Source organism: Podarcis melisellensis (assembly GCF_964234715.1).
Source record: "Podarcis melisellensis genome assembly, chromosome: 5".
Classification (NCBI taxonomy): Eukaryota; Metazoa; Chordata; class Lepidosauria; order Squamata; family Lacertidae; genus Podarcis; species Podarcis melisellensis.
Window position 1 is genome coordinate 89,696,500 of NC_138537.1, and position 24,708 is coordinate 89,721,207.

Sequence of the window (24,708 nt, forward strand, 5' to 3'; positions counted from 1 at the left end):
TTACATGAAAACGCAAGCAGGATTTGAAACATGAGCAACAGCAGAGAGATATTAAGGCTCACAATGTACATGTGGGGTGTTATAAGTTAAAATATGCAGCATTAAAGGATAAACATAGTATGGGGGGATGGGAAGTCTATCAATAAGTTAACGGTATTGTTGATGGTTAAGTGTGTAAACTTTTAAAAACTACATATTTTTTTAAAAATACAATAAATAATAATATATATATATATTAATTATACCAGGATCTGCTGCCCGTTTGAATGCTGCCACCCGAGTCCCTCGCCTCACCTTGCCTCATGAGTGGGCCATCGCTACCTGGGACACAAAGATCTGAAATAAAGGACGGGGCAAGCCGAAGGGAGGAAATAGTAGGCTAACACTACTTAACCCTTTCCAAGCCCACTACGTTCCCTTTCCAAATGCCTTCTACATCCCCGCTCCCTCTCCAGCGGGCGCCCCGCTTACCTGGCGCTGCTACAGGTGAGTCACCTGGAAACCAGGTGCGCTCAAGTTTGGAGCAAGAGCGGGGAGGGCATGCTGTAAGAAGCGGCGGGCTGGCCTGACCCATACACCCAATCCAACCCACCCCAGCCTGGGAGAAGCAGCTGCGCGAGAGATCTCCCGCAGGTGCGCGCAGTTAACGCGCCCTGCGCCCTGCGCTCGGCTCGCGCGTCTACCGATAGAACTGGCCCGCTTCCCGGGCGATGCGCCCCTGGCTCTCCCTGTGCTATTTCTGCCCAACCAAGAGAGGCTGCCTGCTTGGCTCCAGCTAAACCCCCCTCCCCGTGGGGGGGGGGGGAGGGAGGGCGGCGTTTGGGTCCTTTTCCTAAACAGCTGCTTTAAGAGACGATCTCGCCCCGCCTCCTCGCGGAGCAGTGGGGTGGGAGCTGGGGGGCTGGCTGGCTGGGCAGGCGGGACTTTCCGGGACTTCTGGGGCCTCCCCGACGGGGCGGTCTCGGGAAACTGTTGCTGCCGTGCTGCTGGCGCTTGCTCCGGCCGAAGCAGAAAGCCCAAGCCGCGCGGGACGGAGAAAGGGAAGGCCGGGACGGGAAGGGAAGCGGAGAAGCGGCCTGGCGGGCACGGAGAGTCGGGGCGAGCACGACGGGAAGGGCGGTCGGGAGCTCGGCGATTGTTTCCTTCTACCCATCGCCCTCCTTCCGCCGCGGGCGATGCGTCTCCTGGTCCTGATGCTGCTTGGATGGGCTGGCAGACCAGGTAAGAGGGCGCACGTCGATCGGGACCTTGGATTCCCCCTCCTCGACTCTCCCGCCCCCCCACCCTAAGCTCTTCCCTCATTACCGCCCCGTCCCTTCCAGCAACCGTCTCCCGGATCCGCCATCCGGCGCCCTCCGCGCTTCTTGGACGGGGCGGGCGCAGCTGCTGCTCTCCCGCCAGGCGCCCAGGACAGCAACTGCGACGGCGTCCGCCTGGGAGACGAGCCAAGGCTGTCGAGGGCAGAGGGAGGGTATCTGCTTGGAAAGTTGGTCGTGGCTGTCCCCTCGCATCCTCCCGACGACCTCTGCGGAGCGCCTGTTTGGTGCCGCCCCCTCCAAGAAAAGTGAACTGAGGTGGGCGCCAGATCTGCTCAAAAGGGGTTTGGGTGCAAGCGAAGGGGCGGGGTGACAAGCGAACTGTTCCTATGGCATCCACAAGTGACAGATCTGTAAGTGTGAGCGTGCTACTGCACCTCCTTTTATAAAATAGGAGCCAACTCCTAGGGACTGAGGTCCCTCCGGCCCCCCAGTAAAAATATTTGAGGGGGCCAGGCCCCTGCAAAGTGGATGGCCATTGTCATTCAAATGGGTGTGTGTGTGTGCTGAGTCTTGTGATTAATTCTGTGGGGCGGATCTTACCTGGGCCCGCCTCCCTGATATTTTATTCAAGCTGGCACCCCTGTTTTACAGGTATATACGTTTGTTAATGAATCCTCTTAATATAACACACGGATAAATCAATGTGCAAAATGGTGAGTGAGAACCGTAAATGTAATAAAAAACAACAACCAAGTTGAATAAACAGGATTGGAGTAGGGGATGATAATATGCATTTTTCTGAACCAGAAAACCCATATTGGACTAAATTTAAGAGTGTGGAATGCCACCTCATGTTTTTACTAAACAATCCTGTTTGCTGTAAGTTCCTGGGATTTTTCCTCCGCAGGAGAATACATTGTGAGAAGGGCAAATGCACACTCTGGGCACAGAGGCACTGACTGGAGAGCTGTGATTGGCCCTGTTTTCCCGGGATCACATACGCACTGCTCTGTTAAACCACAGAGCCTAGGACTTGCCGATCAGAAGGTCAGCGGTTCGAATCCCTGCACCGGGGTGACCTCCCATTGCCCGGTCCCTGCTCCTGCCCACCTAGCAGTTCAAAAGCATGTCAAAGTGCAAGTAGATAAATAGGTAGTGTTCCGGCAGGAAGGTAAATGGTCTTTCTGTGCGCTGCTCTGGTTTGCCAGAAGCGGCTTAGTCATGCTGGCCACATGACCCGGAAGCTGTACACTGGCTCCCTCGGCCAATAAAGCAAGATGAGTGCCGCAACCCCAGAGTCGGCCACAACTGCACCTAATGGTCAGGGGTCCCTTTACCTTTACCTTACTTTCCCCGTGCATTCAGCCCCTCTAGCAGGGCACTTCAGTTTTTTTCCTGCAAACTTTCTTCCAAAGTAAAGTTTGGAAGCATGGTACTCTTGGGGATGCAACTTTTGTGTTTCTTGGCAAACTTTGATGTACAAAATAAAGGGTTGGCGTTGTTGTTGTTGCTGCTGCTGCTGCCATTTTTCTTGAAGTGGCGTAATGAATTTGCAAGCTGGATTTGCCACAAATTCTAGCATTTGTGTTCACACTAGGTATAGTCTCCCTTGGAAGTTCAAAAGGAGATGCAAGATAAAATTAATGTGAATAGTCGCTCTTCAATTTCTTACTCCATCCTACCCCTGCAATATACCTGTGGTTTGATTGAAGGACTGGGGAGGCTCTGGCTGTCTCATCACATCTAGGGACCTTCCAGCCATGGTGGCATGTCAGGTGCCCACGCCATATATTTTTGGGGAGGCAAGGACAAGTACATTTTGGTCAGTTGTTTGGTTTGGCACTCAGAGCCTGAAGTTATATTTGCTGCTTGTTAAGTAGCAATTCACATCTTTATTATGGCCATAAAGGTAAAGGTACCCCTGCCCGTACGGGCCAGTCTTGCCAGACTCTGGGGTTGTCCGCCCATCTCACTCAAGAGGCCAGGGGCCAGCGCTGTCCGAAGACACTTCCGGGTCACGTGGCCAGCGTGACATCGCTGCTCTGGCGAGCCAGAGCCGCACACGGAAACGCCGTTTACCTTCCCGCTGGTAAGCGGTCCCTATTTATCTACTTGCACCCGAGGGTGCTTTCGAACTGCTAGGTTGGCAGGTGCTGGGACCGAGAAGCGGGAGCGCACCCCGCCGCGGGGATTCGAACCGCCGACCTTTCGATCGGCAAGCCCTAGGCGCTGAGGCTTTAACCCACAGCGTCACCTGCGTCCCCTATTATGGCCATAGACAAGCATAAATTGGTGGGATAAGTAAAGGGACTCCTGACAGTTAAGTCCAGTCGCTGACAACTCTGGGGTTGCAGCGTTCATCTCGCTTTATTGGCCGAAGGAGCTGGCGTTTGTCCACAGACAGTTTTTCCGGGTCATGTGGCCAGCATGACTAAGCCGCTTCTGGCGAACCAGAGCAGCGCACGGAAACGCCGTTTACCTTCCCGCCAGAGCAGTACCTATTTATCTACTTGCACTTTTTGGCGTGCTTTCGAACTGCTAGGTGGGCAGGAGCTGGGACAGAGCAACGGGAGCTCACCCTGTCACAGGGATTCGAACCACCGACCTTCCGATCGGCAAGCCCAAGGCTCTGCGGTTTAGACCACAGCACCACCTGCGTCCCAAAAGGGTGGGATACAGTCATTTAAAATCTGAAAAGTGTTTTGGAAAGCTAAAAGGTATTAAAGCAGAAGGTGAATATAAAAGTCTCTAAGAATTTAAAATAAGCTAAAGAATCTGAAAGTAGGGCTAGGAGCATTGGGCGGGTGTGGAAGAGCACAAAAGGTTGAAATATAAAAGATTTTAACTATTAATTTACAGAGCACTAAATCTGGTTTGTGGCACAGGTCATCCTCCGGCGAATTGTGAGCGCTGCTGTGCAGAATCTGGCCACATTGTATGTGGTAGCAGGATTGGTACCTGAGAGGAGGAGGAGGGAGGTACAGAATTGTCCTGTGCGCCCTGGGTACTTATGGAGTAGTGGGGGAAATCAGGCTAGTACGAATGCCTCTGTAGTACAGGCACTGGAGAAGGGCATGCTCTACTGTTTCCATTTGTCCCAAGTCACAGGGGCATTTTCTCTCTGGGTAGTCAATCTTCCTGTATCAACCTTCAATAAGGGCCATACTACCCGATAAGTAGCAAAATTCTTGCTAATTTATCCCATGTAAGCCTCAGGTCTTAATTCCTGACTGGGAGGGTAAGGCTTTCCCCATATGAACCTACCCAGACCCTGAGATCATCCTCTGAGGCCCTTCTTCATGTGCCCCTTCCCCGAGAGGTCCAGAGGGTGGCAACACGAGAACAGGGCCTTCTCTGCAGTGGCTCCCCTTCTCTGGAACGCTTTCCCCAGGGAGGTTTGCCTGGTGCCTTCATTATACACCTTTAGGCGCCAGGCAAAACTGTTCCTCTTTAACCTGGCCTTTGGCTGATTGTCATCCAATGCCCTTTTAAAATGTGTTGGGGTTGTTTTTGTTTTTATTATGTATTTTGTGTATTTATATTGGGATTTTATGTTACCACCTTGAGAGCTGCGGGTATAGGGTGGCCTACAAATTTAAACAACAACAAATTCCCAGGGACGTCTCTTTTTCTGGGCTGGCAATGGCTTCATCTTTGCTTTCCCTGTAAATGGCTCAACACTATTCATGAAATTTAGGAGCAGCGATATGTACAGTGATGAGTTGGTTCGTAAGATTTGGTTTGTAAGAGTTTACAAGTCAAAAGTGATGTCAGTTTTTAGACTGCAGCCCACATGTTTCTTGGGATTTTTCCATCTGTTTCTAAGAAAAAAAATGTGTAAGTTTCCCATTGTGTATTTCCTTGGAACAGTGTTAACTTACAACTAAATAGAATATAATTTACAGTACATGACACCATTTTAAAGGGGCCATGGGAACGCTACATATAATTTTTTTAATAACTTGATTTTTACTAACACACACACACACACACACTGTTTATAGGTAAGTTTTGTTTTTTTTAACCCAGGAGGCAAATTAAAATTTCCCTATATATGATCTTTTCTCAGTCATCAACCGTAACAGTTCATGCACTATAGGAGCCTGCGCATAAAGCAATCTGCCATCTTCTTCCCATTGCGGCTCCTTTCCAGTTGGCTCCATGCTCACAAGAAATGAAATCGCCACAACCGAGAGGTTGAAAGGGGGTTTGATAGCTGTTGCCAGATGAGAGCAGCTTGTTCCCATTAGGTGAAACAAAATATCCTCATATCTGCTCCGTTGTGCTTGCTACATATGTTTGGTAGACAGAATGTAAATATTCATATTTGATACATGACCGAGTTGACTGTTCGTTTAACACTGGACTTAAGGAAACTTTTTAATGTATCTAGCTCAGTTTAGAGATTTCTCGGGTTCGTTCTGCATAATACCTCTACCTGTGTTGGAAATGTTATCAAGTTGCTTGCTTGTCAGTCCGGAATGAATCCAAACACTGTTTCAAGCTATTATTCTCAAGTGCTTTCAGAAAGTTAGCTTCGCTCTTCCAAGCTCTTAGAACTAATGGATTGCACATCACCGCAGTTGGCATTTGCCATGTGCCTGTGTATCCTTTTAACACCCACCTGCACTTATTGCATAGTAGTATTTTCAGAAACCAGCTTCATGGCCTCAGATGAACCTGCCTCAGGAAAGGTGCATCCTGGTTGCTAGGGAGAAAGGAGGGGCACCTGCAGAAATGCCAAGGGCTCAAAAAGGAGGCAGAATCAGGAAAAGTGTAACTCAGGAAGAGGAAACAGCTGGAGAGCTCAGTTGGTTAGAGTGTGGTGCTGGCAATGCCCACGTTTCAGGTTTGATCCCCGTAAGAGACAGCTGCATATTCTTCTTTTGTTTTTGAAATAGTTGTCATTGGTTTTACAAAATAAACCACACACTTAACACAATTAAATTTTGTTTTTTGTTTCGTTTTGTTTTTAATTTTTTAAAATGAATTTTATTAGTATTTTCCACACAACAACAACAACAACACGAAAGATATCAAAAAACAACAATACACAACACAGAAAAATCAACATTCGAAAACTAAAAACAAAAAAATCCATATCTTAAAAGTTAGTATTATAAACACTAGAACAACAACAAGACATTGACTTCCACCAATCCCACAGCACCTCCTTTATCTCTCATTGTGTCTTCCTGTTTTCCTGTTTTCTTTATCATCTCTATCCTAACATCTAGATATAAATCCTTCTTTCATATCCTTTCACTTCATAAGGTTCTTCCAGACTCAGCCAGATTTCTGCCCTCGAAGCTTGACTTTTGAGGTATTCATTTAGGCACTCCCATTCTTTTTTTTACTTCACTTTTTGGTTTTGGTTTTATTACGTCTGTCAATTTGGCTAATTCTAAGTATTCGGAGAGCTTACATAGCCACTCTCCCCTAGTGGGTAACTGATTCCCTTTCCAGTACTTAGCCACCAGGATTCTTGCTGTAGAAGTTGCGTATAAGAAAAAATTAGTTTTGTCTTTTGGAATATCGTCATTTTAAATTCCTAAAAGGAATGCCTCTGGCCTTTTACTATATGATATTCTTAACATTTTCTTTATTTCTTCATGGATTTATTGGTTTTACAAAATAAATCACACACTTAAATTAAATTTTGAAATTAAACAAGATTCATCTGAATCATAGGACTTTCCTCCTCACCTCTGTGGGTCCTTTAAATATCTCAATCAACTGCATATTATAGTTCATCTGAATTATAGTCGTCAAACATATCCATAGTCTTCGCAACACTGCAAGTGTTATTCAAAGCCTGCCAAAGAGTTCAAGTGTTTACAGTGTTCTTTAAATACAGTGGCACCTCAGGTTACAGACGCTTCAGGTTACAGACTCCGCTAACCCAAAAATAGTACCTCGGGTTAAGAACTTTGCTTCAAGATGAGAACAGAAATCGCACGGTGGCAGCGGGAGGCCCTATTAGTTAAAGTGGTACCTCAGGTTAAGAACAGTTTCAGATTAAGAACGGACCTCCAGAATGAATTAAGTTCTTAACCTGAAGTACCACTGTACAGTTACCGGTATATTACTTTCTTGGGCATAGGCCCCCAAACTGAGGAGCTGAAAACAAAAACCTTACCTTTGTATTATTGCCACTTTAACTGGAATCCGAACACTCTAACAAAAAGGTTGGAGAATTAAATAAAGAGAGAGAAGGTTTTTTTTAGATATATCTGCCAAGTGGTTGCAGGACTGATGCTGGCAATTAGGGTGGATTTGATTTAAATCAAATCGATTTGAATCACGATTTAAATCACTAGTCAGTAAGACTTGATTTAAATCTTCTTTTTTACAGAAAGACTCACTCTTGCTGGTATAATATTATTATTTACAACTGGATGAAGGTTTTCTTTTTGGAATAATAAATTCTCAGAGTAGTTTTTAGAGTTATATCAATAATTACTGATTTGGTTATACTATTAGAAATACATAGACAGATAATTATGAAATTATGGTGAGGTTCCATAAGTTAACTGTTTACATTTTGGCAACTGTTCTGCTGTACTTAATTGGAAGGGGGAAAATAATCATTTCCTTAAGAACAATTTAAACAATTTATTGAACTAAAACAATAACATTATAGCATGTGTATCCATGTTTGTTAACTGATGTGGTTAAACAATTTTAAAATAAACTGAGTTTTAGCACCCATGAAAAACTTTAAACAAATCCTTATTTTCTGACGAATAGCCTTTGGACTGTAATGTAACTTAAATAGAAAACTATCTTTAGAAGGATTTCCCCCCAAAAGCATTTTATTTTAAAAATCCGATTTTTTTAAAAAAATAAATAAATCTGATTTTTTAATTTTTAAAAAAATCATTGATTTTTATCCACCCTACTGGCAATGCATTATGGGTCAGAAAGAGGTATGTTCTTTTTGGCATATTGGTTCCTTTTTGCCACATATGGCAGCAGTGACAGTCTTGAGATCTGCCTCATCTATGTGAATGTGTTACTAAAACACTGACCCACGGTTTCCATTCCATTGCTTTTCTGGGACAAAACAGGATTCCCATGCCCAGGGGGGGAAAAGTGAATCTGAAAAGCAGCCATAAGAGATTTAGACTGAAGCAGTGGCATGGAGGGATGGGGGGTCAGTCTTTATTTCTTCCCATCGTGCCATTTTGCAATCTAAATCCCATTAAACTGCTGTTAAGTCTCAGCTCTACAACTGCAAATAAAACGTTTTAAATGTGTTGTAAAGTGCAATATACAAACATGACACTAGATGGCAACAGTGAGCCATGCCAAGTTCAATGTATTTTTTCAAAACTTTTTTTATCTCCTTGCACTTTGATGTGCTTTCAAACTGTTAGATGGGCAGGAGCAGGGACCAAGGAACGGGAGCTCACCCCGTCGCAGGGATTCGAACCACCAACCTTCTGATCGGCAAGTCCTAGGCTCTGTGGTTTAACCCACAGCGCCACCCGCGTCCCTTATTAAAGCAATAGCTTTGCATTTATTGGACATGGAGGTCACACGCTCTTGCAAGAGTCTGCGTGCATTTAGCCATCTTTTCTTTTGCAGGTGTCTATGAAACGCTGAATGTCACCGTTTCTCCAGGACCCAGAGTGCAATACGTGGTTGGAGACAATGCTACCCTCTTTTGCCACGTGTCTCAAAAAAGACGAATAGAGAACTTGCTGGCTGTCCGGTGGCTCTTTGCCATTCCGCCCACCCAAGAGTACCTGATGATAAAAATGACTAAATATGGAGTAGTCCAGTACTATGGGAATTACAACCGCCAGTTCTATAAGCAAAGACTTCACCTTCTGGAGGAGAGGCATAGGACGATGTACACCTTTTTTATCCTGAATCTCCAGCAAGCTGACCAGGGACACTATATTTGCAAAGTTCAGGAGATTGGCAAGTATAGGAACAAGTGGACAGCGTGGTCGAACAGTAGTGCGTCTACGGAAATCCAAGGTGAGTCCATGAGCTGCTCTCCCCTTGCAATCTCCCCTTGCAATTCTTGCCGGCCTGTCTGCATGGAAGAAATCGAGAAAGAGCTCAAAATTGACCCAAACCATTTAGGATTTGTCAAAAAATACCGTATTTTTCGCTCCATAAGGTGCACTGGACCATAAGGCGCACCTAGTTTTTACAGGGGGAAATCAAGGGGGGAAATATTATTTTCCCCCCCCAGCTCCAAAGAGCAGCAGACAGGCTCGCCCCCCCCCCAGCCCCAAAGAGCAAAGAAGCCAAGACAGCGTGCGGGATCCACCCCACTGGCTGTCTTGGCTTCCTATTTAGCCACGCGCAACATCTCCAGCCAGGAGAGTCTGCGCACAGCTAAAGAAGCCAAGACAGTGGAGTGCAGGATGGATTGCGCTCGCTGTCTTGGCTTCTTTAGCCTTGCGCAGCCTCTCCGGCTGGGAGAGGCTACACGCTGCTATAGCAATTCCCCCACCTCCCACAAAAGCCCACAGGAGCCGCGCACCCTTTAAAGAGCATGAGGCTCCTTCGGGCTTTTCTACAAGGAGGGAGAAGGCACTGTCTTGGGTGCTTTTCCTGCCTGCCTCCCCCCTGCATTCATTTCATAAGACGCACACACATTTCCCCTTACTTTTTCGGAGCGAAAAATATGGTAGTTGAAAGCAAGTACTGCCTTCGCAAATAACCAGCAGCACATTGGTCGACCCTTTCACGACAACGTGTTGAACTTGGTTGCTAAACATTCTGCATATGGAGACAGTGTCTGAACTTCTTGCCTGATAAATGTTCATTTTTCAGTCATGGGCTTGGCCAATGACTTTGTGGTAATCTGTCAAATGTCTCCATTTTGGAGTGGGGGAACCACAAACCCTCGATATGTTGTTGGACTCTGACGCCCATCAGCCCCCACCAGCAGGACCCCCACCAGGCATGATGGGAGTTGGACCAGATGCCCTTCCAACTTTGATTCCATGAGTTGGAGTCTAACAACATCTGTAGAGGGCCCCACATTTCCCAGTTCTTCTCTATACGCTGCAAGCCTCTAACTGATGAAGTTCCTTTAATTGCTTTTAAGAAAAATCTGGAGCTTGTGCTTCTCTTATTCTTTCACCTTTGTGTCTTGTGCTTAGTGACCTGACTGTGACCCGACAACAGGCCAAGGGTGTGGTCATTCTTGGGTAAATTAAGAGGGGGCTGTGTGGGAACATTGCAGATACTAGAAGAGGATATATTGATTTAATAATATCCTTCCTCACTCACACTTGTGAGTCAGCAGCAGAGTGCATTCCCCAATATATTGCAGGAAGCTAGCTGATAGATTCGGTTGAATCTCTTTACTTAAGCAATCCAATCTGGCTTTGTTCAGATTGGAGTATATTTTTGGTAAGACCCCTTTTGTCCATCCTAAAAAGAATAAAGACACAAGAAGCTTCTTTTAAAAGTACCATAAGAAGTTTACTCACATTCAGTTCACAGTTGGATCCCTGAAGGCAGGCTTTAGCTAGTGGCGCTGTGGGTTAAACCACAGAGCCTAGGACTTGCCGATCAGAAGGTTGGCAGTTTGAATCTCCGCGACGGGGTGAGCTCCCGTTGCTCGGTCCCTGCTCCTGCCAACCTAGCAGTTCAGTATCAAGAGAGCATGGCATGAAGAAGGAGGAGGAGGAGGAGGAGGAGTGATGGCTGTGCGGTCAGCTCCTTTTATGGGGTCTCCTGGGGTCACCCCCATCTATCTCGTCCCATGCAGGAGAAGGAAGCTCCAGACCAGGTGTGATAGGAAGTCCTCCTGGCTATGGAGTAACACCCGCTGCGTGTCCACTCTGGGCAAACAGGAAGTGTTGTACTTGGCTGCTTATGTTGCATCCCACAGGCTGTGCATTGCCTTCCTCGCTTCGCTGCGAGGAAGCTCTGCCAGATTGATACTGAATTCTGTGCTGTATGTATGCTGTTATGAGTTGCACTTGCCTTGCGTTTGAAGTCTGCAGCTTCTACTGGGAATCTGGGGGAAGCCTGCACTCTCCATATACAGTGGTACCTCGGGTTACATACGCTTCAGGTTACAGACTCCACTAACCCAGAATGTAGAAGGCATTTGGAAAGGGAACGTAGTGGGCTTGGAAAGGGTTAAGTAGTGTCAGCCTACTACAGTGGTACCTCAGGTTACATACGCTTCAGGTTACAGACTCCGCTAACCCAGAAATAGTGCTTCAGGTTAAGAACTTTGCTTCAGAATGAGAACAGAAATCGTGTGGCGGTGGCAGCGGGAGGCCCCATTAGCTAAAGTGGTGCTTCAGATTAAGAACAGTTTCAGGTTAAGAACAGACCTCTGGAACGAATTAAGTACTTAACCCGAGGTACCACTGTACAGAGAAACTGCCTTAGTGTTTTGCATCTGCCAGTAAAGGACTGAACTGCCTGAAAAGTTGGGGGTCTGACTAAATTTCTTCCAGTGCAAACTGCAGTGCCACAAGATCCACATGCTTGGGGAACTGGATACGTTTCGGAAATCCCATATGCCAATGCTAACAGCCTTATTTTATACACATTTACTTAAAAGTGAAGTTCCACTTAATTCAGATATGGTTGCCATATGTTCGGGTTTTCCTGGCCATGTCTGGGAATAGACCAGTAAAATGGCATCCAGGCGGATTTTTGCTGGATCGGCAAAATGTCCAGGAAATTTGGATGTATGGCAAGTTGGGCCAATTTTTTCTATATGTATATATATATATATTTAAAAATCAAAGAAAAGCACCCAAACGATTTTTTTTGGGGGGGGGGAGATCTTCCCAGAAAAATCTCAACTGCACAGTTTTTTAAAGCCATAAAGAACATAATTGTGTTTTATGTGGCCCCTGATACAACCCCCCACATTGTTTTCTGCTATTTCACTGAGCTGAGAAGTTTATTAGATGGCTTAAGGCAGGCACCCCCAAACTCAGCCCTCCAGCTGTTTTGGGACTACAACTCCCATCATCCCTAGCTAACAGGACCAATGGTCAGGGATGATAGGAATTGTAGTCCCAAAACAGCTGGAGGGCTGAGTTTGGGGGTGCCTGGCTTAGGGCATCAGCTGCTTGCTTTTGTTGACCTGCAATCTGCTTTCACAGTGAGACCTTCTGAAAAGTGTGTGACTAGTTTCCCAATGTTGTTGTGTGTTCCATTGCAGTGATTTCATCCAGAGTTTCGGATGACTCCAACGCTGAGACAAACCACAAGGCCTGGAAGTTCTTTGAGGGTTAAGTATACGCTTCTCCCCTTTGTTCATCTTCGCGAAGATGTGGGAATCCACTGAAAAGTACCGTCGTGCAGCCTTGCTTTTTCGTTTGGGGGAAGTAAGGCAAAACACTCACACCCCATAAAATTTTGCACCCACTGGTTTGGGGAGCTCTTAGAAGGGTTACAGCCATAGTTACACATTTACTTTAACCAGGAGTCACAAAAAAAAATGCTTCAGGGCTCTAAATGTAATTGGCACATAATCCTGCTTTCTGTAAGTGGGGGAGAGGGTGCCAGGTCTTTTTGCCTTGATTGATTGATTGATTGATTGATTGATTGATTTGGTGCCAACTTGAATAAAATATTGGGGGGACATTTATATGTGGGTAAGCCTGACTGAATATAATATAAAGAGTAGAACAGCAAGTGTTGCGTATTCGACATTCATTGTCATTAAAGAGCATCTTACTAAATGAACAGAAATTAATTTGGACAAATATCGGGGAAGTTTTCAGAAACTGAAATGATCTAAACTGTTCCTTATAGAAGAAAATGGGTACAAAAAGCTTGAGAGAGAGAGAGACAGACAGACAGACATTTGCTCTTGAAATGTGACTAAAATTCATGTCGATGAGTCTGGTTTTAAACATGTTGGATTGTTACCACAAATATTTTATAGAATATTAGAGTCTTTGGGTTCACTTGCCTTTGGAGTGAAGTCATTGGCTTGCAGTCTCTCTGCTTGTTTGAAATCTGCCCTTCTACATGGAAGATGTGCAGTTTTGTTGACTATTTGCCAAACAAAACGTTTTTGAACTCCGATATCACATTTTCCTGGCGTTGTGGAAATCTTTCATGCAATCTCCAAACAGTAATTTTATTTGCTTTGCTAGGAATGTTTGCATCCTCTCGTTTCTAGTTCAAAACTAAATCGTTTCAGGTGACTAAGGAATACAGAAACTGAAAGTCAATCACAAGAAGCGGCTTTCAATGCTGACAGAAGGGTAGTGGAGAAAATACCAACAAGGCCGTATAAATGAGAAAGGGGAAGAAAACTGACTAAAAGGCAGGCAAAAAGCCTTTTCAGGAGGCAGCAAAATTCCACCAGAGAAGGGATGTGGAACACTTGCCAGATTCTGAATGTATGCAAAGTATAATATTATAGAAAAGCTCTACCCCTCCCCTTCTTCAGAGAACCTTCCTTTTCACAGCCATTATCACCTGCTATTGCATCTCTTCCTCATCATTGGTCTCAGCTGTTTCCTTGCTAGCCAGGCAAAAAACCAATGACCAAACGGGCAAGTGGTGTCTTATGATGCTCTTCCTTACCCCCGCCACTGCCACAGTGAGACATCAAACATTAAAAACTTCCCTGAACAGGGCTGCCTTTAGATGTCTTCTAAAAGTCAGATGGTTATTTATTTCCTTGACATCTGACCGGAGGGCGCCACTACCAAAAAGGCCCTCTGCCTGGTTCCCTATAACCTCACTTCTCTCAATGAGCTTAAACCTTTTATCATTTAAGCCTTTTATCAAGTACCTCTGTGTCAGGTATGTGGGATGCAGGTGGCACTGTGGTCTAAACCAGTGTTTTCCAACCTTTTTTGGGCAAAGGCGCACTTGTTTCATGAAAAAAAATCACGAGGCACACCACTATTAGAAAATGTTAAAAAATTTAACTCTGTGCCTATATTGACTATATATAAAGTAATTCTCTTGAATAGGAATCAAATAAACAAAAAAGAAAGTATTTTATAATTACTTTATTATGAAATAGTAAGTAAACAGAAATATGAAAAATTATAAAATACTCTATTTTTAAATCTTTCGAATTTTTCAATTTTTCCCACGGCACACCAGGTAACATCTCGTGGCACACTAGTGTGCCGCGGAACAGTGATTGAAAAACACTGGTCTAAACCACTGAGCCTCTTGGGCTTGCCAATCAGAAGGTCAGCAGTTCAAATCCCCGCAACGGGGTGAGCTCCTGTTGCTCTATCCCAGCTCCTGCCAACCTAGCAGCTCGAAAGCACACCAATGCAAATAGATAAATAGGTACCTGTGACGGGAAGGTAAACAGTGTTTCCGTGTGCTCTGAATTAAGTCACAGTGTCCCATTGCATCAGAAGCGGTTTAGTCCTGCTGGCTACATGGTCCAGAAAGCTGTCTGTGGACAAACACCCGCTCCTTCGGCCTGAAAACGAGATGAGCTCCGCAACCCCATAGTCGCCTTTGAGTGGACTTAATCCATCCAGGGGTCCTTTCCTTTTTTCCCTTTTTTTAACCTCTGTGTCGGGTCCCTGTTAAAGACAAGATTCTTGGTAGAACAGGCCTTTGGTCTTGCCCAATATGGATGGTTGGTACAGCGGTACCTTGGGTTATAGATGCTTCAGGTTACAGACACTTCAGGTTACAGACTCTGCTAACGCAGAAATAGTACCTCGGGTTAAGAACTTTGCTTCAGGATGAGAACAGAAATCGCACGGCGGCAGTGGGAGGCCCAATTAGCTAAAGTGGTACCTCAAGTTAAGAACAGTTTAAGGTTAAGAACGGACCTCCAGAACAAATTAAGTTTTTAACCCAAGGTAGCACTGTAATATTCTTCTCCTTTCACACCTTCCTTGCCAAGATTTTGGGCCCGGGGCTCCAAGAGTGTTTTTACTTTTGTTCCAACTTGTGTATTCTTTCTTGGGTAGACATAAAATCAGATGGCTGATACTCATCCGTGGTTTGCCTTTCAGACCTGTATGTCTATGCTGTGTTCGTGTGCTCCATAGGCATAGTCAGCGTCCTGCTGTTCACCGTGGTTGTCCTCTGCCAGACACTGATCAACAAAAAACGCTCCCGTGGTGAGTGATGAGGAAAGGCTAAGGCAGATAAATGACATTTTTGTGTGCTTTTAGCAATAACATTATATCTTGCCATATTGTTTTGCACATAGTCACGTTTTTGCTTTTCGTTTAATGAATTGTAGAATTGTTAGAACCTTTTCATGAGGGTGAAAGAGGAGAGTGCAAAATATGGTCTGAAGCTCAACATCAAAAAAACGAAGATCACGGCCACTGGTCCCATCACCTCCTGGTAAATAGAAGGGGAAGAAATGGAGGCAGTGAGAGATTTTACTTTCTTGGGCTCCATGATCACTGCAAATGGTGACAGCAGCCACGAAATTAAAAGACGCCTGCTTCTTGGGAGAAGGGCAATGACAAACCTAGACAGCATCTTAAAAAGCAGAGACATCACCTTGCCTACAAAGGTCCGTGTAGTTAAAGCTATGGTTTTCCCAGTAGTGAAATATGGAAGTGAGAGCTGGACCATAAAGAAGGCTGATCACCGAAGAATTGATGCTTTTGAATTATGGTGCTGGAGGAGACTCTTGAGAGTCCCATGGACTGCAAGAAGATCAAACCTCTCCATTCTTAAGGAAATCAGCCCTGAGTGCTCACTGGAAGGACAGATCGTGAAGCTGAGGCTCCAATACTTTGGCCACCTCATGAGAAGGGAAGACTCCCTGGAAAAGACCCTGATGTTGGGAAAGATGGAGGGCACAAGGAGAAGGGGACGACAGAGGATGAGATGGTTGGACAGTGTTCTCGAAGCTACCAGCATGAGTTTGACCAAACTGCGGGAGGCAGTGGAAGACAGGAGTGCCTGTCGTGCTCTGGTCCATGAGGTCACGAAGAGTCGGACACGATTAAACGACTAAACAACAACATATCTTGCCATATTGTTTTGCACATAGTCACGTTTTTGCTTTTTGTTTAATGAATCATAGAATTGTTAGAAGGGACCTCAAGGGTCATCTAGTCCAACCCCCATTTGGTTTTTTTGTTTTGTTTTTAGAGTTGTTTAACGGTACTCACAATTCATCACCCATTTCCATGCACATTACTGTTTTGGGGTTTTTTTTATTACTATGTTTCTATTAAAGCCTTCCCCAACTCACAATGTGTATAAATTATACATGTTAAAGAGAATTCCTCTCAGTTATTATGGAGATAGTATCTGACACCAGCAAAATTGAATCAAATATTTCCTAATGCGAGATCAATATTTGAAATGCTGGAGCTTCAGGAACAAACGGAAATATTCTGATAATTCCCCCAGATCAACATCTTCTGGGATTCTATTTTAGCATAAATTAAAACCTCCAAGAGATCCGGTCTGCCAAAAGAGCCTTTAGTAATATCATTTTGCTATCTTAAAGGGACAGTTCTAACAAACGATTTGTAAATGACAGTTTATTCACTGACGGCAGCCTTGTATGGCTGTTTGCTATCCCTGGAAGAGAGCTAGTCTGCCTGTGACAGATTCATGGATTGCAAATATTTGGGAGCCCAAGAAATTGGGACATGCCGTATAGGAAGTATGAGGAAGGCAGGTAGACAACAGGATAGCTAATGAACAGAGAAGTGGGCTTCTCTGTTTTCTTTTGGAATTATGAAGATGCAATGAACTGTTATTGGGAGAAATTTAACTCATAACTTTAAGGCAAATGCAATTTGTTTTTATTCACATTTCTTTGCTTTTTATCTTTATAACGGCAGTATTTTGCTTGATTAACTACTAGCCTTGTGAGAAACATGTCACATCATTGTAATTTGTTTAAGTTATAGCATTATCACAATTCTGATTTTGCAGATATTTCTTTCTTCCTCTCTCAAATACACTTGAAGCTTCCTTCTTTCATTTTGCTGTGAAAATCTATAGTAGTAGTAGTAGTAATTATTATTATTATTTTATTTATTTATTTATTTATTTATTTATTTATTTATTTATACCCTGCCCATCTGGGCAGCTCCCAATCGAATATTAAAAACACAATACAGCATTAAACATTAAAAACTTCCCTAAACAGGGCTGCCTTCAGATGTCTTTTAAAAGTAAGATAGTTGCTTATTTCCTTGACATCTGATGGAAGGGCATTCCACAGGGCGCCACTACCGAGAAGGCCCTCTGCCTGGTTCCCTGTAACCTCACTTCTCACAATGAGGGAACCGCCAGAAGGCCCTCAGAGCTGGACCTCAGTGTCCGGGCTGAATGATGTGGGTGGAGATGCTCCTTCAGGTATACTGGGCCAAGGCCATTTAGGGCTTTAAAGGTCAGCACCAACACTTTGAATTGTGCTTGGAAACGTACTGGGAGCCAGTGTAGGTCTTTCAGGACCAGTGTTATATGGTCTCAGCGGCCACTCCCAGTCACCTGCCGCATTCTGGATTAATTGCAGTTTTTGAGTCACCTTCAAAGGTAGCCCTACAAAAAAGTGCATTGCAGTAGTCCATGTAGAGGATAACCAGAGCATGCACCACTCTGGTGAGACAGTCCGCAGGCAGGTTAGGGTCTCAGTCTGTGGACCAGAGAAGAGGGAAACGCTGTCTTTGACTTGTTCTGTGGCTTTGCGTCATGGACATACCTAGCTGGCCACCGCCTGAATGAAGAATGTGCTTTTTTCTCTGTTCCACCTTTTTGAGATTCACATATGCTTTACAACTTGCAGACCCTCAACCTGTAACAAGAAGATGGCAATTGCTTAAACAATGCCTTTCTTTCTCCCCTACTTTTCTTTCTCCACTGTTTTTCACAGTGAAACATTACTTGGTGAAGTGTTCCCAGAACAGGTAGGAAAAGGAGAGAAGACATATAATCTTGTTTTACTTGTCTCCAAATAGTTTATATGGATTGCTTTGCTTATTTTCTGTCTGACAAATACGGTATTTTTCGCTCCATAGGGTGCACTGGACCATAGGACGCACCTAGTTTTTAGGGGGGGAAATAAAGGGGAAAATTTTTTTTCCGACCCCCAAGACTCAAAGAGCAAAGAAGCCAAGACAGTGAGCGGGATCCATCCCACTGGCTGTCTTGGCTTCCTCTTTAGCCACGTGCAACCTCTCCAGCCGGGAGGTTGGGGCGGGGCTGGGGCGGGGGAAGCCCGAGCTTCCCCTGACCCCAGCCCCCAAAACAGGTCCAGGAGAGGCGGCGAGATTGTGCGCAACCTCGCCGCCGCTTCCGGAGCTTGTGGGGCTGGGGACGGGGGAAGTCCAAGCTTCCCCCGACCGCAGCCCCCAGAACAGGCTGCTGCCCACAAGCCTTCGGAGCCCGGCGGGAACTCCCGCTGGGCTCCGAAGGCTTGTGGATAGCTGCCTGAAGCCTGGAGAGCGGGAGGAGTCGGTGCGCACCAATCCCTCTCGCTCTCCAGGCTTCAGCGAAAGCCTGCATTCGCTCCATAGGACGCACACACCTTTCCCCTTCATTTTTGGAGGGGGAAAAGTGCGTCCTATAGAGCGAAAAATATGGTATATTTCTTAACATATAATAAAAAGTTAGTCACGGGCAGGCGGTGCACCATTACCCAGTTCTTTAGAAACTGCGCATTTATGTCTCACAGGGTGCAAAAGAAGGGCTTTGCACCTTTATACAATATGCATGTGTGCTTGGGCCCAGGGTCTTTTGCCTCACCTTCCCCACTACTGACTCCCTGTTGCTACTCAACTTCACACACACACACACACACACACACACACACACACACACACACACAAAAGTGTCCCTGGATTCATTGAAAAAAAATCTGGTAACCATATCTTAAAATACCCTTGTTGGGTGCCCTTTCCTCCAAGGCAGTGGGCCCTAATGATGGAGGAAGATGCTAATAACTTGCTGCCATAAGAATGAAGCTCCCTTTTGTCAAGTCCACGAGGACATGGCAACTTTCCATCTTTGCCAGAACCAATCATGTGGCCTTTTTTAAGGATTGAGAGGAGCTTGCCTCACCTTGAAAGCCGCCTTTCGCAGGATGCAGAACAAGCATCTCCTCATTCCCACCGATGGAATTCTTAGCAAGGCCACACCGTGCCCTGCCAAGGAGGCATCAGATCAAGGAATCCTCTAATGGAGGTCCTTCTTCTATCCTAGATGAGGCTGAGCAGGCAGAACAGAATGTCCTGGTTCTGAGCTTGTAGAGCCTGTACCAGGAAGTACTGTATTTTTCGCTCCATAGGGCGCACCGGACCAGAGGGCGCACCTTGTTTTTAGAGGGGGAAATCAAGAAAAAAAATCTTATTCCTCCCCCAGCCCCAATGAGCAGTGTACAGCCTGCGCACACCGGAGGGGTTGCGCACGACTATGGCACAAGCCAAGGCAGCGAGCGGGAAGCCAGAGCCGCGTGCTGCTTCTCCCTGCCGGAGGGGCTGCGTGCGGCTATCCCTGAAGCCTTCTGAGCGCAGCGCAAGTTCCCGCTGCGCTCCTCAGGCTTCGGGTTCCTTTTGCTGAAGCCGGGAGAGCAAGAATCTCCTGGCTTCAGTGAAAGGAACTTGAAGGCTCCAGAATGCAGCAGGAACTTGCGCTGCGCTCCGAAGGCCTTCAGGCGGCTATCCCTGATGCCTGGAGAGTGAGAGGGGTCGGTGTGCACAGACGCCTCTCGCTCTCCAGGCTTCAGCGAAATCAACGCAAAGCCTCCGGAGCGCGGAGGGAGCGCTCCCTCTGCGCTTCGGAGGCTTCGCGTTGCTATCGCTGAAGCCAAGGAGCCTGCATTTGCTCAATAGGACACACAAACATTTCCCCTCAATTTTTGGAGGGGGAAAGTGTGTCCTATAGAGCGAAAAATATGGTATTCTTTGGAGAGCCCCAGTATTAGACCACTAAAATTGTACGACAAATGCCGAGAAAAGGTTTTTCTTCTCCCAGTTCTTGTAAGTGAAAGCAGCAGTTTCCTTTGGGTCTCCCGGAACTTCTCTAATATGCATTTCTACCAGTTCTCACATGCTCCAGGTTTCTTGGGAAGATCAGTATGACCTGTGCAGAAATACTTCTATTCACTGGTCATGAAGATCTTTTACCTACTGTTGCTTCATCCATAGGAACTCTGTGAGGACCAACTCTCCTGAGGTCACATTCCACATCTGAATCCAAAGCGGCTCCAGCCGACTGCTTGTCGGTTGAGTGGTACCCAAGTTTAGGAAACACTGAACTAAACAGTGCCAATAAACAGCAGCAGAACCAGCATGATAAACAGGGCAAAGGCAAGCAGTATCAAAACCCAACAACTGTCTCCAAAACCCCAAACCCAGGTGGCTCAGGTCGGGAGTGGCTTGTGGGCTAGTAAAACGACCCCGATGGGATACTTGTGGCCCATGGGCCTTAGGTTGCCGACCCCTGGACTACACCATTTCAGACTATAATTGAATGCTCTCCACCTCCTGCCGATAAAATTCTCCCTGCAAGTAAAATACTTAGACCTTAGGGCAGGCATAGGCAAACTCGGCCCTCCAGATGTTTTGGGACTACGACTCCCATCATCCCTAGCTAGCAGAACCAGTGGTCAGGGATGATGGGAATTGTAGTCCCAAAACACCTGGGGCGTCGATTTTGCCTATGCTTGCCGTAGGGAAATATTTTAGCCTAGTTTATTCCCAGATGTACTGATTTTCTAAGCACAGGAAGTTGTTCTTCTAGGGGAGCACTAAAATATTAGTGTTTTTGCAGTCCGGGAACAGTATTCTTGATTCTGGTTTCTGTATAAACTAGGTCTCTGTGTAAATTACCATAGTGATACAAGGTTAAATTGGAAATTCTAATTGTTGTCCATACCAGCTTTGTTTATTTTATTTTGGAGCAATTAATTTGTTTTATTCATTGGACTGGCTTTCATGGATTCTGTAATTTTTGTATATTGCTAGCTGTACATTCGTATTACTATTTCATTTCATCGTTTCCCCGCTCTGGGATTGAAATATTCAGTGAAGAGCAGGTTATAAATACTTAAAAACAAACAATTTAATGTAAAGAAAAACATGTAGGGGGAGTCAAACTTCTCATAGTGTCCTGAGAGGGGAAGATACAATAAACTCCATCAGTGCTTGTAATAATAAAGTTGAATCAAATTTAGGGGGGAAGACCAAGAGAAACATAAGTGTGGTAGATGTTGTGGTGGAAATCCGTAATGTGTTTTGAGAGCAGTGAATGTGTATGCAAACCATTTTAGATCAGCTTTTGCCAACTTGGTGGCCTCCAGATATTTTGGGCGAAGACTAAAACTCCCCTCAGCCCCAACCAGCGTGGGAGTTGTGGTCCAAAATATCTGAACTCAAGGTTGGTAAAAAAACTGATTAGATTATCACATCTGTTTTCCCCCCTGAGAAACGTCTTCCTAATAATGGATATCCCCTTTCTGCATTTGCTTTGATTGAAATTATTCACAATAAATGGAAGCCAACTGCTAGTGTGTATCCCTATCTTGGGGCAACCAGGAGGGAATATAATGTTTGGTGACTTCACAAAAATTCAGCATCCACTCTGGCATGCTAAGCTGGTCTTTGTAAGAATACAGTGATGAAGGTTCATCAGATGATGCAGAGACAACTGAAAACCAACAAACACTCAATAACAACAACAACAACAACAACAACAACAACAACAATAATTTATTATTTATACCCCGCCCATCTGGCTGGGCCTCCCCAGCCACTCTGGGTGGCTTCCATAGAAACCAAAAATACAGTAAAATATCACACGTTAAAAACTTCCCTGAACAGGGCTGCCTTAAGATGTCTTCTGAATGTCAGGTAGTTGTTTATCGCTTTGACATCTGCTGGAAGGGCGTTCCACAGGGCGGGCACCGCTACCGAGAAGGCCCTCTGCCTGGTTCCCTGTAGCTTTGCTTCTTGCAATGAGGGAACCGCCAGAAGGCCCTCGGCGCTGGACCTCAGCGTCCGGGCAGAATGATGGGGGAGACGGTCCTTCAGGTATACAGGACCGAGGCCGTTTAGGGCTTTAAAGGTCAGCATCAACACTTTGAATTGTGCTCGGAAACGTACTGGGAGCCAATGTAGGTCTTTCAAGACCGGTGTTATATGGTCTCGGCGGACGTCCCCAGTCACCAGTCTAGCTGCCGCATTCTGGATTAGTTGTAGTTTCCGAGTCACCTTCAAAGGTAGCCCCATGTAGAGTGCATTGCAGTAGTCCAAGCGGGAGATAACCAGAGCATGCACCACTCTGGCGAGACAGTCCGCAGGCAGATAGGGTCTCAGCCTACGTACCAGATGGAGCTGGTAAACAGCTGCCCTGGACACAGATTTGACCTGTGCCTCCATGGACAGCTGTGAGTCCAAAATGACTCCCAGGCTGCGCACCTGGTCCTTCAGGGGCACAGTTACCCCATTCAGGACCAGGGAATCCTCCACACCGGCCCGCCTCCTGTCCCCCCAAAACAGTACTTCTGTCTTGTCAGGATTCAACCTCAATCTGTTAGCCGCCATCCATCCTCCAACCGCCTCCAGACACTCACACAGGACCTTCACCGCCCTCACTGGTTCTGATTTAAAAGAGAGGTAGAGCTGGGTATCATCCGCATACTGATAAACACCCAGCCCAAACCTCCTGATGATCTCTCCCAGCGGCTGCATGTAAATGTTGAAAAGCATGGGGGAGAGGACAGAGAGAGAGATGGTTAATAAGGCAGATAATTGGTTAAGGTTTTGGAGAAGAGACTACCCTTTTAAAATGAACCTTGAATTAAACATCCCAGAGAGGGTTTTGTGTGCTTTTCTTCTCCTGCTCTCTATTCACCAGGTTCTCTTGTTTCTCAGCTTAGGGGAAACGGTCACCAGTGTGACAAGCTTGTCTCCAGAACAGCCTGTGAAAATCAAGAAGAAGAAGAAGAAAGCTGAGCAGCCTCCTGCCATCCCAGCGAAAGGTGTGTGGTACCTCCTGAGCAGCATGTTGTGGTGGGTGGTTTGCTGGGTCCAAAGAAGTGGCCAAGGCGAAAATTACCAAATATTCAGAGTCCAGGATTGGCAATGGGTGGACAACCCTTGTTCAGTTTCGTGGTTGGTCTGCGAGTTGCTTCTTTCTCATGTTTGACTCGACCAGCCTTCTGGTTAGTCCTGGAGAGCATCAGATGAACTCCAGAACTGGAAGGTGTCCCAGTTTTTGGTTTGCATCTTTTTCCAGCATAGTTTACTGATCCACATGTTAGAATTCCTGCTCCATGATTGCAGTCATGGGATTGTTGTCTATCACATTATGGTGTATGTTTTGACTCCACAGAGTGGGAAGTGACAGAGACAGGATGTTTGTGTTACTGTGTTCAGTGAAATGTGACTGTTGTCCTTTGTTCTTTCTCTTTGCTGCCTGATGCTAGAGAGAGGGGGAGCCATGTTGCAGTGTATGTTGCAGTGTATGTTCTTTGTTCTTTCTCTTTGCTGCCTGATGCTAGAGAGAGGGGGAGCCATGTTGCAGTGTATGTTGCAGTGTATGTTTATATGTAAATAAAAGTAGATTAGCCAAAATGCTGAGGTCTGTCACATGAACTGCGAAAACTCTGTGGATCCCTAAGTGTGCTGATGTTTGTTGGCATTGGTCGCTGTGATGTTTGGGCTGAAGAAAGCTTTTGAAGCTCCCGAATGGTCGACCAGGAGGGTTAGTACATGCCAGTCAGGCATGGGTCTCTGCCAGGGTCCTACTCGAGTGTAGGTCGAGCTCCTGACAGTGCACACCATGCATCAATAACAAAAGGATATGGATGCATCAGGAGAGAGTTCTAAACAAACTTTAAAAAAGGCTTACCATTAGCACCAGTCAGCAGTTATAGCTGGTCCCTTTGATGGCAATACTCCCAGTGCCATCAGCCTATTGAAAGCGTGTCTTCAAAGAAGATTATGGTAACCTCTGATCAGCAGTTCCTCTGATACCATCTGACATCACCCTTTGAAATCTGACAGGTGACAATCAACTGGTGTCAGATGACTGACAGGTAGGCCAGTTCCAATTCTTCACCCTTGATCTATCTGCTGCTATGGCAGCACCCATGCGAGATCAACTCCAGTACGTCCCAGGATTGGCCCTGATCCAAATGTAATTTACTCTCACGCAGCAAGTGGGGCTGTGTGCATAAAAAGCATTCTTCCAAAAGTAATAATTGCACCAACTGGTTGTTTGATAGGTAGGGTAGTGGTGAATCCAAGCTTATTACAGTGGTACCTCGGGTTACATACGCTTCAGGTTACAGACTCCGCTAACCCAGAAATAGTGCTTTAGGTTAAGAACTTTGCTTCAGGATGAGAACAGAAATCGTGCTCCGGCGGCACGGCAGCAGCAGGAGGCCCCATTAGCTAAAGTGGTGCTTCAGGTTAAGAACAGTTTCAGGTTAAGAATGGACCTCCAGAACGAATTAAGTTCTTAACCCGAGGTACCACTGCATTTCATCCAAGCAACTGATAAGGAAAATTACTCATTTTTC

General features: G+C 45.7%; 1 protein-coding gene across 1 annotated transcript in view; it reads left to right on the forward strand.

Annotated features, from left to right (window-relative positions):
* The first annotated feature begins 777 nt into the window (after nt 1-777).
* Nucleotides 778-24,708, forward strand: part of VSTM4 (V-set and transmembrane domain containing 4) — a 33,820-nt gene continuing 9,889 nt past the window's right edge. Inside the window, exons 1-6 of the mRNA XM_081911871.1 lie at nt 778-1,221; nt 8,850-9,248; nt 12,424-12,492; nt 15,215-15,322; nt 18,058-18,091; nt 23,057-23,163. Coding sequence (XP_081767997.1) covers nt 1,176-1,221; nt 8,850-9,248; nt 12,424-12,492; nt 15,215-15,322; nt 18,058-18,091; nt 23,057-23,163 — 763 coding nt within the window. The 5' untranslated portion in view covers nt 778-1,175. The remainder of the gene's footprint in view (nt 1,222-8,849; nt 9,249-12,423; nt 12,493-15,214; nt 15,323-18,057; nt 18,092-23,056; nt 23,164-24,708) is intronic.